At 42.3% G+C, this 18,091-nt stretch overlaps 1 protein-coding gene across 3 annotated transcripts in view; it reads right to left on the bottom strand.

The window, feature by feature from the left end:
* STX7 (syntaxin 7) overlaps positions 1-18,088 on the bottom strand; it is a 32,605-nt gene extending 14,517 nt beyond the window's left edge. Inside the window, exons 1-2 of one of the 3 annotated variants that reach the window (XM_027746662.2) lie at positions 17,942-18,088; positions 9,903-10,043 (exon numbers count right to left, since the gene is read on the bottom strand). In XM_027746662.2, the coding sequence (XP_027602463.1) occupies positions 9,903-9,984 (82 nt within the window). In that variant the 5' untranslated portion in view covers positions 9,985-10,043; positions 17,942-18,088. Of the gene's footprint in view, positions 1-9,902; positions 10,044-13,823; positions 13,843-17,450; positions 17,543-17,941 lie in introns of those variants that run through there. The other 2 variants (XM_039381775.1, XM_039381774.1) reach the window with 2 other exon arrangements.
* Positions 18,089-18,091: the final 3 nt, after the last annotated feature.

Genomic DNA, 18,091 nt, shown 5'->3' with positions numbered 1-18,091 from the left:
CTGTCTTGCACGCAAAAGAAAAGAATCTTTTTTCATTCCAAAATTAGTCTTGTCTTAGAAAGAAGAAATACTATATTAGTAAGAAGACTTTTCACTTGTAATTGCAGCATTCCTGATCTAGATCTCATAATACACAACTATTAGCGGATGAAAGCTACTTAGCTACTCTCAGGCTGGTCACATGCTCAGGAACAGGTCAGACATGGTTAATGATGAGCCAGAGAAACAATTAAGACCTAACCTGAATTCCTAAGGAGAAAATTATTCCAGAGTTAGCTTACGTTTTCTTTTACTAAGCCAAACAGTGCTTCCATTTCTAGTTAGTGGAAGCTCTCCCTCTGGTTAAAGAGAACAAAAAAAAAAAAGGCACAGGAAAGAAAAAGTAACAGTGTCTCAGATAAAAGGCTTCCTTTTCTCCACAAGAGTTACAGAAGTAGTCATAGTTACAAGGGAAATATTTACATTTTTTAACAGGTAGGAGTATTTGAGAAGCATGTTCCTGACAGATCTGTAATACATATTTTTTTTCATAGATAAAACCATATTTGACATGCTGGATCACACACTACCCTTGCTTAACAGCTGGCTAGGAAAGAAGAAAGTTTCATCTCCTTCCTCCTCATCTTGCCCTGTTTTTAAGCCAGTTCTGGAAAGCTGTTTCATTACCACAAGTAAATCCCTGTTGATGTAACTCCTGGTTCTGGTCCTTGAACATGAGAATGTTTAAGATCACACAGGAGGTTTTAAACTTAAAATAAAGACACAAATAATTTAATACAACGAAGATCAAAATATAAATAACTTCTTGCCTCTAAGATCATAAGTGCAAATAATGTTATCCCCATTTGAGAATAAGTAATCATTGTACAGGTGTCATGGTTTGAGATAGCCCCAACATCCAATTCCCTAGCTCCATTCCCCCTCCCACATCTCAACCTAATGTGAGATGGGTTTTTCCAGACAAAACACACCAGACTCAAAGTGGGGAAAGGGAATATATTACAATGACTGTACAAATAAATACCATATCACATTATACACATGATCACAAACTATCTCTACCATGACATATGTATTTACAATGGATCAGATCTCTTCTCCCCTCCAAATAAAAGTCCAGGAGGGAAAGAAGGACAGATCCCATCCAGTCTCTGAACAGCAGTATCTTCTAAGGCAGCAGGTTTCTTCTTCTCATGCATGCAGCAGCTGTGGCTGGCTTTTCTGCCAGCACTCCACGAGGGAGGTATCCAAGCCTCTCTCTCGGCCCCATCGCCTCACAACCGAGGGGTCTTCCGTGGACTTCGTAACCCCAGACAAGGTCGTTTCACCACGTCATATCACGAAGACACAGGGGGGTCTTCGTGACGGTCTGGTATCTCTTGCAGGGCCTCTGTGCCCTGTCTCTCAGGCTGCCACCGTGGCAGCAGTGCGAGGGGGGGGAAGCCAAGGTCAACTCCCCCTGCATTCCTCTCGGAGCTCTCTAGCTCCTTTCTACAGTGCATGTCGCACTTCAAGGCTCTTTCAAGTAAGAGTCCATCATCTTCCTCCTTCCAGGAGGTCTCAAAGGAGTTTTGGGGATCTGGTATCAGTCTTACCCCCAAGAACTCTGTAGCTCTCAGCTGCTGGCTCTCCTTTCCTCGGCTCTCCTTCCAGGAGTCTCCTCTGCAGTGCTGCATGTTGCTTCTGCTGTTTCTTCAGTTCAGGTTCTTATCTCTGGCTCTCTGCCACTGTTTCTCTGGTCAGTATCGGCTGCTGCTCTGTGCCCATGGAGAAAAACATCTCCCGGCATAACTACAGGCACCTAGCCCAGCTTTATGCTGTTCCAGGTCCCTGCAGCCCCCAGCCAGGGCCTGGGAGGGGGCCAGAGGCCCCAAGGGGCTCAGAGCCCCTACCTCGTGGCTCTACAACATGGCCACCTCTCCTACAACAACCAAAACTACAACTCTTCTTTTCCGGTCTGGTTGTGATATGTTTACATTTCTGCAGGAGCGTCCACTGGGCAGAACTTCAAAACTTCCAGGGGTTTCCACCCCTTGGGGTCTACCACTTCTCTTAGTCTCTGGGGAGAACAAGGTTCAAACCACTACAACAGGGTGTAACACCACAGCATTGCTACAGAAGAAAAGGTGAAAAAAACCCACCAAAATCCTTCAGTAAAATCCTAATTTTGAAAGGCAATGAACCAACTAAGAGGATGGAAATGAAGAGCAGATTGCAGGTCATCCACCTTCTCTGGCAGGACTGGGAAGTGTCCAGCTGAACAAGTGAGTCAACAAATAGCACATCCAATTATAGATTAAGTTGTATGGAATCTAATAAACTGCACAGTCTCTTCAGAGTAGGTTATTGGAACAAAAGAATTACTTGTTAAAATTACACCAGTTCAAGCTGCTTCTGCCTGGGGACAACAGACTTCCTCAATTTATTCAAATCCAATTCAATGTGTTTTCCTTCTGCACTTCAATTGAGGGTACTTGACTTAAGACGAACAGATCCTGCAGAAAACATTCCTGGATCAATCTTTTATAAAAGCTGTTACACATAGCAACCTAATGGTTACACCTGCCTGGAGGATGGTGACGAGAGGTGTTTCAGGGCTCTGCCTTGGGACCGATGCTCTTTAATATCTTTATCAATGACACAGACAGTGAGACCAAGTGCACCCTCAGCAGCTTGCAGATACACAAAGCTGAGCAGTGCACTTGACACAACAGAAGAAAGAGATGCCATCCATCTAGACAAGCTTGAGAAGTGGGCCCATGAGAACTTCATAAAGTTCAAGAAGTCCAAGAGCAAGGTGCTGCACCGGGGTTGGGACAATCCCAGACATGAGCACAAACTGGGTGATTAACTCATTGAGAACAGCCCTGCCAAGATGGACTTTGGGGTTCTTGAGGATAAAAAGCTGGACATGAGCCTACAAAGTATGCTAGCAACCCAGAAGGCCAACCGCATCCTGGGCTGTATCAATGGAAGTGTGGCCAGCAGTTCGAGGGAGATGATTCTGCCCCTCTACTCTGCCTTTGTGAGACCCCACCTAGAGTCCTGCATCTGATTCTGGGGTCCTCAGCACAAGAAAGACATGGACCTGTTAGAGCAAGTCCAGAGGAGATCCACAAAGATGATCAGAGAGCTGAAGCACCTCTCTTATGGATACAGTCAGAGATTTGGGGTTGTTTAGCCTGGAGAAGAGAAGGCCCCAGAGAAATCTCATTGTGGCCTTCCAGTTCTTAAAGGGGGCTTATAAAAAAAGAGAAAGAGTGACTTTTTATATGGACAGAGTGTGATAGGACAAAGGGGAATAGTTTTAAACTAAAAGATGGTAGGTTTAGATTAAATGTTAGGAAGAAATTCTTTACTGTGACGGTGGTGAGGCACATGAACAAATTGCCCAGAGGAGCTGTGGACGTCCCATCTCCAGAAATGTTCACAACTGGGTTGGATAGGCCTTTGAACAACCTGATATAGTGGGTGCTACCCCTGTCCATGGCAAGGGGGTTGAAACTAGATGTAGTTGCAATAAATTCATCAGATGAAAGTCTTCTGTGTGAGTGTGTTTCTTTACTGCTATTAGTGTAGTTCACGCTCACTAAAATTTAACATAAACCACAATGCCACAATGCTGTCTGCACACCTCGCTAGCCCTACTTTAACCAAGAGTGACAGTTTATTAGAGGAATCAAGTACCAGACCGGCCAAATGATACCAGCTTACTAAAAAGCATTCCCATGTCCAAGAGCTCACCTAACTGGAATCAAATATCTAAAAACATCAGTAATTTGGTTTTAAGTAATTTGCTTTATTCTGTCTTAATGTGTAACACTGATTATTCTGAAGCAGGATAATACATTAGCAGAGAAAAACAGTAATTCAACTACTGTGGGAAGGAGAAAACAAAATGAGGATGGGGGGTGAAGATTGTCCTCAGAGCTCTAAAGACTAAAGATTCTTTAAGCATAGAAGAGTGGGAAAACATCCAGTCTTGTAACCTTTTCTCTAGATTTTATTACAGCTTCTAGCATTTCTAAATAGAATCATGCCCCAAAGTGATCAGGAACATCAGCAACAATGTCTGGAGTTCAGGATCTGCCTTCATTTTTTTCAGTGCTTTTGGAATTATTTCATGCTAATGTATTCCCATCTAAAATGGTCTTTCAAGAACACACTGTGAAGTGGAACTGAAATAATGCCTGTTCTTCTAATGTGGGCATAGAACACACTAAATACACATTGGTTAAGTGCACAATAACCGATCATGTGATCAAGTATTACAGCTCAGCCAAGGCGAAATCATTAAATCAAGCTACAATCACTTTATATTTATATCCTAAAGTGTCCCTGGTAACTCCCTGAAACCCCAAAGGTTGAATGTTCCTCTAAAGAATACCAGTCACTTATTAAGTTAGGAAAATGAGGCACAGTTCTGCAGTAAACTGCAGCTACACAAACACCATAAACCCAACCCACTTACATGAAGAAAGTTTGGTTTTTTTTAAGAGGACAGGTCATTACTACAGGAAGCTAACTCAGAAGCTAGCATGGAAGCAATGCACACATCACTGACTAGTCAACACAAACAAGTCGCTGATACTCCGGGGGTTACTCACAATCAACCACTGACCTGGGCTTATTCTGAGCCCTAACTGGAGTGCAGCCTCCAGCACAGCAGTTTTATAGATTTGATAGAGGGCTCTCTGTATAGTCAGACTGCTATGCAACCTCCTCCTCTCCTGTCCGCAAGGAGAAAAGATCCAACAGAACTGAGCAGGAACAGGTACTTTAAGTACCCTAGAGAGACTCTGAAATATAACTCTCTAGAGACAGGAAGGAGCATGAGGACCCTGGCCATATCCCTTCTCTCCTGCTGAAAAAATGCAGGCTGTTTTGCAAAAGTAATCTTGTCAAGGTGAGTCCATTTATACTTGCTCCATCAGCAAAAGCAAGAGTTGCAGTAAAAATTGTGGATGTCTTCCCTGGACACCTTGTTATTTGTAAATTGTGGTTTTACAATTGTTATTTAAACGGCTCCCAAACTAAGATGGCTTAATTTACAAGGGTCTTTCTTCCCCACCCTGCCCAGACTAGTTAACTAAGGTAATGCAATACAGTGTAGGTCAAGGAAAAAATCTACCTTTTCTGCACATAATAACACAAGAAGTGTGCTGGGGTGTACATGGAAGATTCATTTTTCACTCTATTCTCCTGCTAGCATAAATAGCAGTCCCTCTTGTTGAATATCATCCAAATCAGACACTGTTTCATATGTAATTTTCCATAGAACCAAAATATTTTAACAAACAGGACAAACCACAGAAAAATATTAACAAACTCCAGATTCACAAACAAATCTTTGAGGCAAACTACCTTAAATATATATATGTGCTAATTTACATAGAAGAAAGCCTTTAGTAACTGCATGCAAATGATTCAGGCTTGAAGTTTTCAGAAATTTTTTATTTCTAAAAGAACTACGGACTTCATAACTTCACCTCATTGCAGAAAGACAAGCATTTACAAAGACCCAAAATAGATGAATTTCTCCTTAATTCCTCTGCCTTGAAAAAGTCCACAAAATGGAGGACCATAATGGGAGCTTAAAATTCCTAAATAACCAACCTTTTCCAGGTTTTACAGAAACTTCATTTTAAATCCAAGAAACCTTTCTGACAAAAGCAACAATAATACAAAATTTGTTCCATAAAGTTAAATCTGATTAACTGCAGCGAATTGGAAATTTCTAACAATATCATCATTAGAAGTCTCAACCAGCTCTACTTTAAGCCTATTTGCTTTAAAACCACACCTGTACAAAACCACACTTTATATAACAGAATTCTGTTTTCGTACAGGCTCTGACTTTAACACCTCAGCGATTTCATTTATTTTCCATGTGCCCCTCTGTGTTCTTTAGCTAAGAGTAATCATGCGAACCTGTTGGTGACAGACACAGTTTTTAATTAATGTTTCAGCCTGTTTTAGCTGAACGTTTTAGCTACTTACTGGACTTAAACGACAGCAAAAAGGCATCTCTCAAAATTCTTAATTTTTTCCAGGGTTTAATCTATGTTTAGGATTTTCTACAGTTATATAAAGTGAATGGGAAAGTCATATGATTGATCTAATTCTACTTCAATTTTAACAACATTCAGTGAAAACACTGGCTTATACAAAACTTGAGATGCAACAGAAATTGAACAAAATTGTTGTCACAGGACAAGTATCACATGACAGAGGGATCTCTGCTGGCTTAAGCTGGCCTTCTGGGAATGTGCTCTATATGAATTGGTGTTTGTGCTACCTCAACAAATAGCAAAGAAAGTCAGCAGAAAGCAAAAGTTCTTATAAGAAAGAATCTCTCAAAGTCAGACTCCCTCTGGCCATATGTGGATCGTGGCTATTGAATTTTATTTAATTTTTATTATCTTGCAGTATTCAGAACATGTTTTTCCAGCTGGGCTGATTTTCAGTGTGCATGAAAAAGTCAAATATTTTATCACTGACCTTGCCAATACCGAGCAAGGTCTTACTTGCTTTGCAACTACCTCTGCACAAAATCCTGACATGACCTGGAAGAGTTGAGAAGTGAAGCGAAGGAATATGAATGCATCACTTCAGCTAGTGTAGCTTCTCCAACTGTTTGATTACTGTTTGCAAACCGGAAATGTTTTAGAACTCAAAGACTGAGTGTATTTTACAAATGTTAGTCTTTGTTCTGTGTTCCCAAGCAAAAGGCAGCATTCTAAACTGCTTCTAAAGCAACAGCTCCCAAAGCCCAGCTTAAGATGCCAGTGAAGACTTGACACTTACATATCTAGGCTGCATCCTTCTTGCTTTTCTTTGGGGGTTGCTCTGAGTGACATATTTGGTAGCTACAAATAAAATATTAGAAGCTAAGCAAACCAAAGGCATACTAATCTGCTTCCGCAATGACCCACACATGGGAGAATGATTTAAGAATTATGTGGGGGGAGGAAAAAGCATGTCTGGCTACTTCTTGCACAGTTCCTGTCAGAGACATGAGTCAAATCTTTCCAGCTGAGCAGAAGAGGCACCTATTCCTCTAACCATATCCTTCCTACATTTATAACTGTGGAGTTCTTCTCCCTGTAGAGGAATGCAACTCCCATTTTGCTCCCTCTTGGGAACATCTTTTTAAATAAAATGCTTTCCGTCTTTTTGCCACACACAGAGAATTAATTTTTTAAAATGCAGAAAACAGTCAATTTCAAGGAAATGCTCCCCTTCATCTTCAGTTGTAAGAAGTCTGAAAGCAACATATTTTAAAGACTTTAAATGATACTTTTTGTTTATTTTGCTTAATCCACTTTCACCTTTCCACTTGTTGAAAGAGATCACATTTATACAATTGTATGCCCTTCAAGAAGACGAGGTTAAAAAAAAAAAGAAAGAAAACCCCAATCACATATATATTTAACGCTCTCATTCTCCTAGGCATATCCCAGTATGCCTGGTAGAAATACAGATTTGTAAGCAGGCAGGACTTGTTTTGTCACAAAGAAATATATTTTACTAGCTCACCTTGGTAAGTGCATCACACTTATTCCTTGTCTATCCAGTTGCTGTAAATGAGTGATCAATATGAAATATTTCAAGGAAATACTGAAAGAAGGCATTGAGATTTATCTCAAGAGCAGCGGCCATTAAGCTGCCACATAAGTGAGACTGCAATCTAGGAAACCCAGCTCTAGAACTACTGCTCCTTCAGTAAACACTGATTAAACCACCTTGATAATAGGTTCTCCATCTGCAAAGCCCAGACACGTTGGAGCTTTACACCCCATAGGTATTCTTCCATATATTCTCTTCTCCATACTCCTGTTCTTCATATCCAGAAAGTTGGGGAAAAACCTCAACTACCTTTAAATGCACTGGACTTCTGAAATATGAAATGTAGGTCATCTAGATTTTATTATCAGATATAAGATAGGCCTGGAATGAGAATTACAGTTACTTTGGACTCAGTTCCAGACAGATAGACTTTGAAACCTCAATTATCAGTTGTGTTCTCTAAGACAAATTTAGAAGCTGCCCAAGTCTAGTTCATTATATGCTTCTTTGGTTTTATTACTTAAATCTGAAATTTCCCTAGCTGTTTGTAGATCTGTTTCTCATCACTGTTAACACGAACCTGAAACCAAACCAGTGAGACGTGGCTTGCCGGCATCGCTGACCTCTCCGAGGTTCAGCACACAATGCTGCAGCTCATTCAAGCACATGTGATTCAGGCTCCCCACGTGTTACAGCACTTCTCAGAGACACAGGTCCCTAAGCCTGCAGGTTTCTTCCCATTTGACCTGGAACTTCCTGCAGCTCACACTTTCCAACAGAAAGCTGGACAGGTATTACACATGGGAACAAAAGAGCTAGAAAAGTGTACATAAGCCCTTAGAGAACTCAGTCTAGGAAACATGTTCTCGATGTTCATAGGATCCAGAGCCTCATAAAATCTAACAGAGAATGGACTACAAGAGTAACTGAGTGGTTACAGTTCAATCAGGTCTACAGAAAAGTAAGGGATGGAATCCAGCTGTGTAGCTACCAGAACCATAAAAGTGCTTGGCTGGAGCTTTTGAAGGCAAATCTCCTGTTTCTGAAGCCAGGTAGCAGTGGGGCTAAGAGACATTTGGACTTGGAATGGCAGACGCATCTGCCTATTGCTCAGACTTTAGCTGTCTAAATTTCAAAATGCAAAAGACAGCAGGATTGCTTGTCTTTCTGGCATTTCTCCTTCTATCTAAGCCTGAGCAGCTTGCTTTTAGTATGCCTTGTTTGTCACAAGGGGAGAAGACACACAGTAGAAGGAAGAGAAGAGATGGAAAAGAAAGGATGAGATTAAGGAATTGCTGCATCCAGTATACAATGGTTAATTATGTTCAGCAACTGTCTTCACAATGCTCCAGTTTCAATCACTGATTTGACTTTATGTTTTCACCTGACAAACAAAACTTTTTTGCATCTTGGAGCCTCAGTGTCTGTCACAGGTTGGCAGTTGCCTCTGGAGGACCAACTTAGATGCCAAGAGACTGAAAGAATTCACTGAGCAGACTTTAAGAAATCAAGCATAAGGACTTTTAGAGAGCCAACTTCTTAATCTTATATTGAGGAAATACAACCCTGATCTACAGAAACTTTTCAATAAAGCAAAATTGCAATTTTTGTTCCTGTCTATTGAGATCTTAAGAAATTCTATCTGGAAGAATATAAAAAATGTAGCTGAAAAAATGTGCTAAACTAACTGTGCCACTAACCTGTGCTAAAAATACCAACTCCTTGAACTTGTCTTGCAAAACAAAGATCAACATTTTAATAAAAACTGACATACCCAACTGATCATTATTCATTTGAAGTTTTAATAATAAAACACTTCTTTCTGCATGCACTCTGCATCCCGAAAAACATAAAAGACATGCATGCCAAAACTGGGCACATGCTGTTCATGGATACCTCCCTTCTGATGAACAGTATACTTTGCATAATTTGTGAATCAAGTTATATTTGCCTCACACACACACACACACACACACACACACACACACACACACGAGGAAGCTGCAAGGCCACAGCTTCTGTCCCTGCTAAACAATTAAAGCTTCAGCAAATACTTGATGCAGTCCTTGCTCAGTGAACATGTCAACCAATCTTTAGGTGCCATATAATTGGCCAGGACAAAAACGGTAAATATAGAGTGGCACTATACCTCCCCATGGCAGATCACTCTTAACCACATATACGAAGGACTGAGAACATGCTGCGCAGGGTGCCACAAACGTGCCAAATGAGTGGGCAGAGTCAGAGTGAACTCCCATGAATGAATCTGAGAAACTCACCTTGAATGGGGGCACTACTAAAGTTTTATAAAAAAATGCATAAATGCAACTTACAGCACTGTGTGATCTTCTGGATGTTAGAAGTTATGCGTTGGGCTAGTTGATTAGGATCCCCAGAACCCGGTCCGTACGACATGGCTGAGTAGAGTTGCTGTAAAGATCATCCACAATGGGAAACAGTCAGATAGTCTCTACCTATAAAAAACAATAGTTTTGATCATTGGCTTATAAAGGTCTTCACCATCTTAAAGAAAAATACATAGGAAAAGATTAAAGAAAACTCTGTATTCTAATGCTTACTCTCTCCAAAAACACAGTACTTCAAGGACAGAATTTAAGGGAACACTTACTATTGAGATTCTTAATACACACAGCTTAAGATCTGCAATTACTCTACAAGAGCCACATCACAGAAACTACATCCTTTGTCAGACTTCTTACATATTTTCCCCACTGTAATCAAAGAAAGAGTATACATTTTCATTTGCTGCCATTCCAGAAGAAAACTGATTAATCTGAAAATGCCAAATCCTTTAAAGAATTATGTCCCAAACTAATCATATTGTTATTTCCATACCCTGTATCACCCATCCCAGCCACGCTGGGCAGGCGGCAGGCCCCCAGCCCCAGTGGCCGCCGGCCACGCTGGGCAGGCTCCTGGTGGCTGCCTCGGAGGAGGGGAGTAGAGAGGAGGAACTTTGGAGCACACAGAGGTTTGCCAGTCCAATTTAGGGGAGGGGGTCTAGCGGGCCGTGGGGTCTCAGTGGGGTGGAAGCCTGTGTACCCCTATGAGGTTGCGAGCTATGCTGGCGATGGTACATGCCTTTGGTAGGGTCTCCCATGCCAGACAGGTCAAAACCAAAGGGTCAGATATAATATATCCATGGGCAGGATGGGCTCACTAGCCTTCTGGCAACCCTCCTAGGAGAAGGACAACTCTAATTTCCAACCCGGGCAGATGCAGCTCGCTTAGCCCTGTAAGGCCATCCATCTAAGAGAAGGTCACTCTAATCAAACCTACATCCTGAGGACCTCGCTGCCACCGTCCAAGCTCGCTCGGCCCTGGCAGATGAACCTTAGGATTAAAGGGTGGGTTCAGTTCCACGCATACTGCGTCTCACCTAAAAAATCCATTGCTCAGGCTCGAAGGCTTTACCCACATTTGTAAAGCCCTGCAGCAATGGGCGAGGGTTGAAACGGCAGGTGAAAGATGCACTGGAAGCCACAGACCCAACCCTGCATGCAGGCGGTTCAGGATATTGGTCATTTGAGACTGATCGGAGATGACAGTCTCTTTGGGCAGCACCCTGAATGTCCAAGCAGCCTTTTCAAGGACAGCACTGCTTGCTCCACTCAGAGAGGGGTCTAGAAAAGGTGGCCTAAACAAAGCTCATCTCCACCTTCACCCGGTTGGTTAATTGCAGGCCAACGGGCATCTTCTTCCAATGTGGTCACACAAAGATCAAAAGACAAAGGCACACACCTGCCTCCAAAGGTGTACCCAAATTAACTCTAGCATGTTGGAACATCAGAACCATGCTCGATTCTGCGGATAGCGGACGTCCTGAGCGTTGTTCTGCCCTAATTGCCCATGAACTGTCACGTCTCAGCATCGACATTGCTGCTCTCAGTGAAGTTTGCCTTCACGAGGAAGGCAGCCTCAGAGAACATGGTGCCAGTTACACACTCTTTTGGTCAGGGAAGCCCAGAACCGAAAGGCATCTCTCAGGAGTTGGCTTCATGATCAAAAACTCTATTGTTCCTAAACTTAAAAATCTACCGACAGGTCATTCTGACCACATTATCTCCCTACGCCTTCCACTCCACATTGTAAAAAAAGTGGGTAGTGCCCTTCCCAAATCTTCGTTCGCGAAGCCTAGCCATGATGATGATGATCACCTATCCCACCAATACAATCCAGCCTATATAACCACTAGGAAAAAAACCCATCAGATATCACACAAGATATCAGAATGAAGAAGGCACTTTATTTCCTCTAAAGATCAATAATTTGTATCAACTTCAGCTTTAGTTGTAACCCAGTGTCACCTAAGTCCTATGAATTACCACTTTATCCTGTTTCATCTGTGTGAATATGAATTCATTTTTCAACAACTTGGGTATTCAAATGCATTTTTAGAAGTGCTTTTTCCTCCATACAGACCAAAGTTCAGCACAAGCTCATATGCTCATATCCTAAATCTAAATTGACAATACATGGATTACAATACCCGTGCAAATTAAAACTGGCAGTTTATCTGTTCTGCAGTGAGAATGCAGACTAATCAAGCATAAATGCCTCCAACACAATCCCACAATTTCATCCAGGCTGTGCTCTCCTGCACATCACTTTCATGGGTTCAACATTTTAACTTCACTTTCCCACATTTCCAGTGTTCAACCCAAACCATGTGCCTTCCAAGCAATGTCCTGTTCTCCTGGCCTATCAGCTTCTGGTTAACAGACACTGCTAAAACTCAGTTTCAAGGAGAGAGAAAAAGAAAGTACATTAAATATGTAAAAAGAAGGAAATGAAAAGGCCAGTTGATTTGTCAAGTATGATAACAGCTGTGCTACAATTTGCAAACCCAAGTCCTTACAAACTTTTTTTTTAGTACAAACAATTAACACTCCCTGTTGCCAAATATTATTTGGAAATGCCTGTATTAATACAGGCAGCAACGCCCTGGTTGTTTTTGTATCTCTATGATATGAAATGACCTTTAGCGGAGCCCGGACACTGTATGGGTCCCGTCATTGTATATGCCCAAAACTTCACCAGGGACGTAACTACAAAGGTCAGGCCCACCCCTGCTGCCCTGCAGGAGACACCACCTCTGCCAGATGAACAAGCTGCTGCTACTCTGGAGACAAACCCTGCATGACTTTGAAATGAATGCTCCACTAGGGTCCCAAACCCTGCCTGGAGTCTTTAGGCCCTGAGGTATCCCCTAGAAATGAACAACCTGATTGCAGATGAGGTGACAGGGAGTGTATTTGCACTCTTCTACTTACTTGCTGCACAATTGCCCTCTAGTCATGCCAGCTCTCTGCAGTATCGTTTCCTTTGTCTGTACCACATGCAGATTCAAGTTATTTTGACTGAAGTCAGTCAGCCAGACAGCCTAAATACCACTTATCTGGACCAAGGCTGGCGTAACAACCCTTGATCTTTTTGGAAACCCTAGGCAACACTGCATTGAATTTGGATTGTAAGGCCAAAGCCACGCAAACTTTAAAGTGAATAAACAGCTCTATACCCTGCTGTATTGACTAAGTAAGGAAATCTACCAATTTAGTGAAAAATACAATCATAGGCATAACATCCAAATAAACTTCCTAAACACTTAGTTTGAAAAAGATTTCTCAGAACTGCTGACAGATTGGGGTTTTTTTGAAGTTATGACTATTCCTAGACACCTTAGTAGCATGCTAGCTACAAGGCTAGCACTGACTAAAAATACTTTTTAGTTAAATATTACAGTTAATGTCAAAAGTCAATGTTAAAAGTTAAACATATGTTTGAAATTAAAATACCGCAAAAGACCAAATTACCTCGTGTAGAACTAACATAGTCTTTCATGATTGTTTTTTCTTCTTTCATATTTGTATTCACGAACAGCTCCTGTAACACTGTTCTCAGGAGCATCATTACAATCAAGAGATATACACTGACTATTTCATCCAATTCTTGACAAAAGCAGTGACTGCTTTTCATTGTCTTGCAAACTTCTACAGCTAACCATAAGTATCTTTAAACAAGTTACACTGCACTATACTGACAAATGTACAGATTGTACAATACATAAGACTGAATTTTTCAACTTTCTAGCTACATAGGCAGCCAAACACAACACATAATGAGAGGATGTTCAGATGATAGATTGCAAAGTCCACAGGATACAGTTCAGCTTTTCATCTGCAAATGTAGATCTCTCTGATTGTTGATACAATTCTTTGTATCAGCTCACATACCTGAACCGAGATTTATAGTAAATTTGTAGGATAGCAATGTAAATTCACAGCTGGTTTACTCCATGCAGATTCTTCCACTAGCAATGCTATTGATGAGTATTCTAATAACACAGGTTGGTGACAGAGCAAGCTACTGGCCTGGGGAACAGACAGAAAGAGATGTAAGGGGTCAGCCATCAGCTCTCATCACCTCTCAGTCTTCACCACACTTTAGCCTTCTAGTTTTCACAGCAACATGGGCATCTGAACTGAACAAACACCCTATTTCAACCCACACACCCTTCACCTGTTAGTGTTAAGTTACTCAAACTCCTCTGAAAACACAGATAGATAGGCTCTCGGGAAGTCAACTGGTGTTTTTGCTAATGTCTTTGACCCAGACAAAGTCAGGGTTTCAACACCAGGAAACAAACCAGGCATGCACCAAGCATTTCCTTCCATCCAAGGGGATAGAAGCATTCATCAAGATTCTGAATTTCCATAGAAATTACTCCTTTTCACTTCCACAGCATTTAACTGCTCTGTTGTGATATATTTTGGCATTACTGGCTGCATAACTTATAAATTGGGGAAGTTAAAAATCTGCTGCAGTTGAGGAAATTACAGTTTGTGTTCAAACTGGAACAGAGCTCCATCTATGGCAGTCTTCAGTTCCCCTAAAAGTTTCAGTCAGGTGTGAGCTTCTGATTGTACCTTTTATGTTCCGCTCAGTATCTCTGTCTTTGGGAGTATACCTAGTGGCAACTCAGCTTGCCAAGCTACTGAAGAAAGTCAAAGGAACCGAGTCCACTGTCACAAATGAAATGAAAACTCAGGACATTTCATCAACACTCCCTGAAGCAGGACCTCGCTGCACATATCTGAGGTTTAAAGAATTCAAAGGACTTCTACATATTTTTCATAATTTTTGCACTAACTGGTTCCTCCACTGTCACTCTATACCAGAGCAAAAATGAACCTTAGTATCAACATATTTTCTAGAAAGGTGTTTGTCAGGCATGGGAAAAGATCCATTTTTCCATAGGTTATGAATGCAGAGACAAGAAACTGGGAACTCCAAAACCAAGCAGCTCCCCAGTGTCATTCTTGAAAGCTCCATCAGGACAAAAGGATATGATGTGTCAGATCTCACAGCAGTCACCTAAATATCTTCAAGGCTCCAGTCAGCTACAGTTAAGTACCTAATTTATCTTGTATTTTCTCATTTAGATATTCTAAAAGTCTTCCTTCTCCCATAAATCTAGACCATACACATTAGGATAAGAACCCTTAAGCAATAGCTTTACTGTTTGAGGAATGTTTCAGCATCAGGACCTAGAAATGATTACATGGAACCTTAACTTTCAGAAAGCAAAAAAAAAATACATGCTACATTCCATAGAACACTTGGAAATTTAAATCTGATCTGAATTTACATCTGATTTTATGCCCTTAATTATCCAGAGACAAGTCATGGGGCTTTCTTTATGTGATTTTTTTTTTTCCTAAATAAAGGTCACAGTAACAAAGCTTCTTGCCAACAATAAGACTTCCCTTGTAAACTGCTTCCCCCTCACAAAAAAAAAAAAAAAGTTTAAAATCCTTCAAGCAGGGTGAAAACACAAGTAAAAGTGATGAACTGCTGAAAGACTTCAGCAAAAATTTCAGCCAGTCACAATGTTAGCTACAGAAAATATAAGGATGTCTTGCTACAGCACCTCAGGGATTCTCATAACTCACTCATAGCAACTGACTTAGTGAGATACAGGTGAGCATTAAATCTGTCACTATTTTCTCTAGTGGGGATGAGGGAGGTCGGAGTTTTTTTCTGGACTTATCTCTTTTTTCTTTAAACTTAAGCTAAAATATTTATGAGACAGATATCATATTTTCCACTATGTGTTTTTACAGCTCTTAACGTACTGAAATCTTGGTCCACAAAGGCAGGCTGTAGGCTCCCATAATAAAAAAAACAACTGTGGAGCATAATAAACATGCAAACAAAATTAAATCCTTCCAGTCTTCTTAAAAGAAAAGTTTTCAGATATTTTTTTTTTTTTGTGATCTAGTTTCAGGTGAAGTCAAACTTAAATCCATATAGGGAAGGAAAAATTTCATTTAAAACTTTATGTCTCCTGCAGCAACACTAACATAAAAGATGTCAAAAGATAATTTTCTATCCACTCTGCCCAATTCCCTCAGCCTTGCAACACTAGTGATGCTGGAACCTAACAAAACCAAGTTTACATTGTCTAACAGCTATAAATACTTCTTTTTTTTTTCTTTTTTTTTTCTTTCTTTTTTTTTTTTTCCTGGAAAGAATTATTAGATTGTGCCACTGGTCAGTGTTTTAGTCATTTTTCCTAGAAAAGATTCCATTGAACAAAGATGCAATTTAAAGCAGTGGCGTTTAAACTGCCCAGCATGAAAAACTAAATTACAGAAGCCTAAAATACTACTAGGCCTAATGCATCACCAATGCTTAGCATACACAGATAAAAAAAATAAAATGTTTGTAATTGTCTGATTCATCCACACTGATATTTATAATGAAGTAGGTAAGAATCACATGCTTTCACAAGCCTAAAAGAACATTTTAGTTCTTGGTAAAATGCCTTAAGAGAATTACGTTTCCTAGGAGTGCACAAAGTGTTTAAAGGCCTGATGATGAAGCAGGAATAGGAAAATGAACACTAGGGACTGGAACTATTGGGGAAGATAGGGAACAGGAGGTCTGAAAATGGACCTGAAATGACCGTTTCAAAGTGCCTAGTTTCTTGTGCTACTGACAGACAAACATTTCATGTGAAAATGAAGATGGATTAGAAGCACAGCACACCTGGCATGCTAGATATTCTAACACAGATCTCCCTAATGGTAGTTTGTTCACATTGAACCAAGTGCTCAGATCAAGCGCACCAAGTGAGAAGTTACTTTTGCACAAAATCTCACTGCAATGGATGTCGAGTCTCTCTGAGGCCCACCAGGATGCTAATAACTACATATAGCTCATGGTCTCTTTTTTTCTCCTCCCCCAAGAGTTTCACTTCAGTGTAAGTCACCAAGAAGAGTGCCACTTAATATTCTGCCATAAGACTACAAAAGACATCTTCATGAAGGGAACACAAACACAGTTTATAACAACGCCACCATTTAGCATAACTTTCTTCTAATTTTAAGATATTTTAACTTTTTTTTTTTGTCCCCTTTCTTTTCTGTTAACAGTATTTGCACAAACTGCAAGCTCCGAGCAGAAGGGCTGCACTGCCGGCAAAGCACAAGACTGGATAATAACGCGTCAGGAGCGCTCCTCTCGCCCCGTGGCACAGCCCTCTGCCTTTGCAAGGCTTGTTCGTCAGTGGAGGGGGTCACAGCACATGAGCACATTGCTTCTGGCAAAGTATTCCTGCGATTGTATCACTGGGCTTCTTCAATTTAAGATGCAGTGCCTTGCATTGCACGGAAAGTGGAGCGAAACCTTCCATTTAATTGCAGAGTTTGCAGAAGTGCCCATCCCTGATGCAGCGGAGAGTGATTCACCAGGAAAGTAGCGATAACATCGGCCCAGGGGCCCGGCGCGCCAGGCCCGGGGTCGGTATTTACATCGGTGACTTTTATAATCTCCCTTCCTCCCGCTGACATGCTCACCTCGGACCTGGAACAGCACGGGGAGCGCTTCCACACGGCGGAGGCGCGTCCTACCCTACAGTTCCACACAAACTGCTGTAAAACACCCGCTGTAGGCCCCAACTCCCTTCTCAGAGCATCGCGGCCAGCGCCCAGTCCAAAGCCTCGGTACCGGGGGTGTCCCGGGAGGGTGCAGGGGAAAGGGGCTGGTGCTGTCACGACCCACTGCGCTCCAACACTGCCCCCGCCGAGGCCCCGGCCCCGCCACCCCCGTCACCCCAGTCCCGCCCGCAGCCGCCCCGCTCGCCCCAGGGCCGGGCACAGGGGGGCGGCCCCGAACCCAGCGAGGGCCCGCGGGGCGCTGCGGCCCTTCCCGCCGCCCTCTCACGGGCTCCCCGTGCCTGGCAGCCCCTTCCCGGTTGGCTGGACACCGCCCTGGTCACCCCTATCCCCGGCGGGAGGGGGGACAGCCAACACCCCCCGCACCCCTGAGGGGCTCCGGCTGCTCTTACCCGGCCCCGGCGAACCCGCTCGCAGGGGCGCGGCGGGGGCGGTGGCGGCTGCAGGGCGTGGAGGGGCGGGAAGGACCCGGCCCGGCCCGGCCCGCCCCGCCGTGACGGCGAAGGGAGGTACGGCCCTGCCCGGCCGGTGCCAGAGCAGGG

This window comes from Pipra filicauda, unplaced genomic scaffold (genome assembly GCF_003945595.2).
Source record: "Pipra filicauda isolate LSUMZ 115617 unplaced genomic scaffold, ASM394559v2 scaffold23_size5868930_pilon, whole genome shotgun sequence".
In the NCBI taxonomy this organism is placed as follows: domain Eukaryota; kingdom Metazoa; phylum Chordata; class Aves; order Passeriformes; family Pipridae; genus Pipra; species Pipra filicauda.
This window is presented reverse-complemented; position numbering and strand designations above follow the sequence as displayed.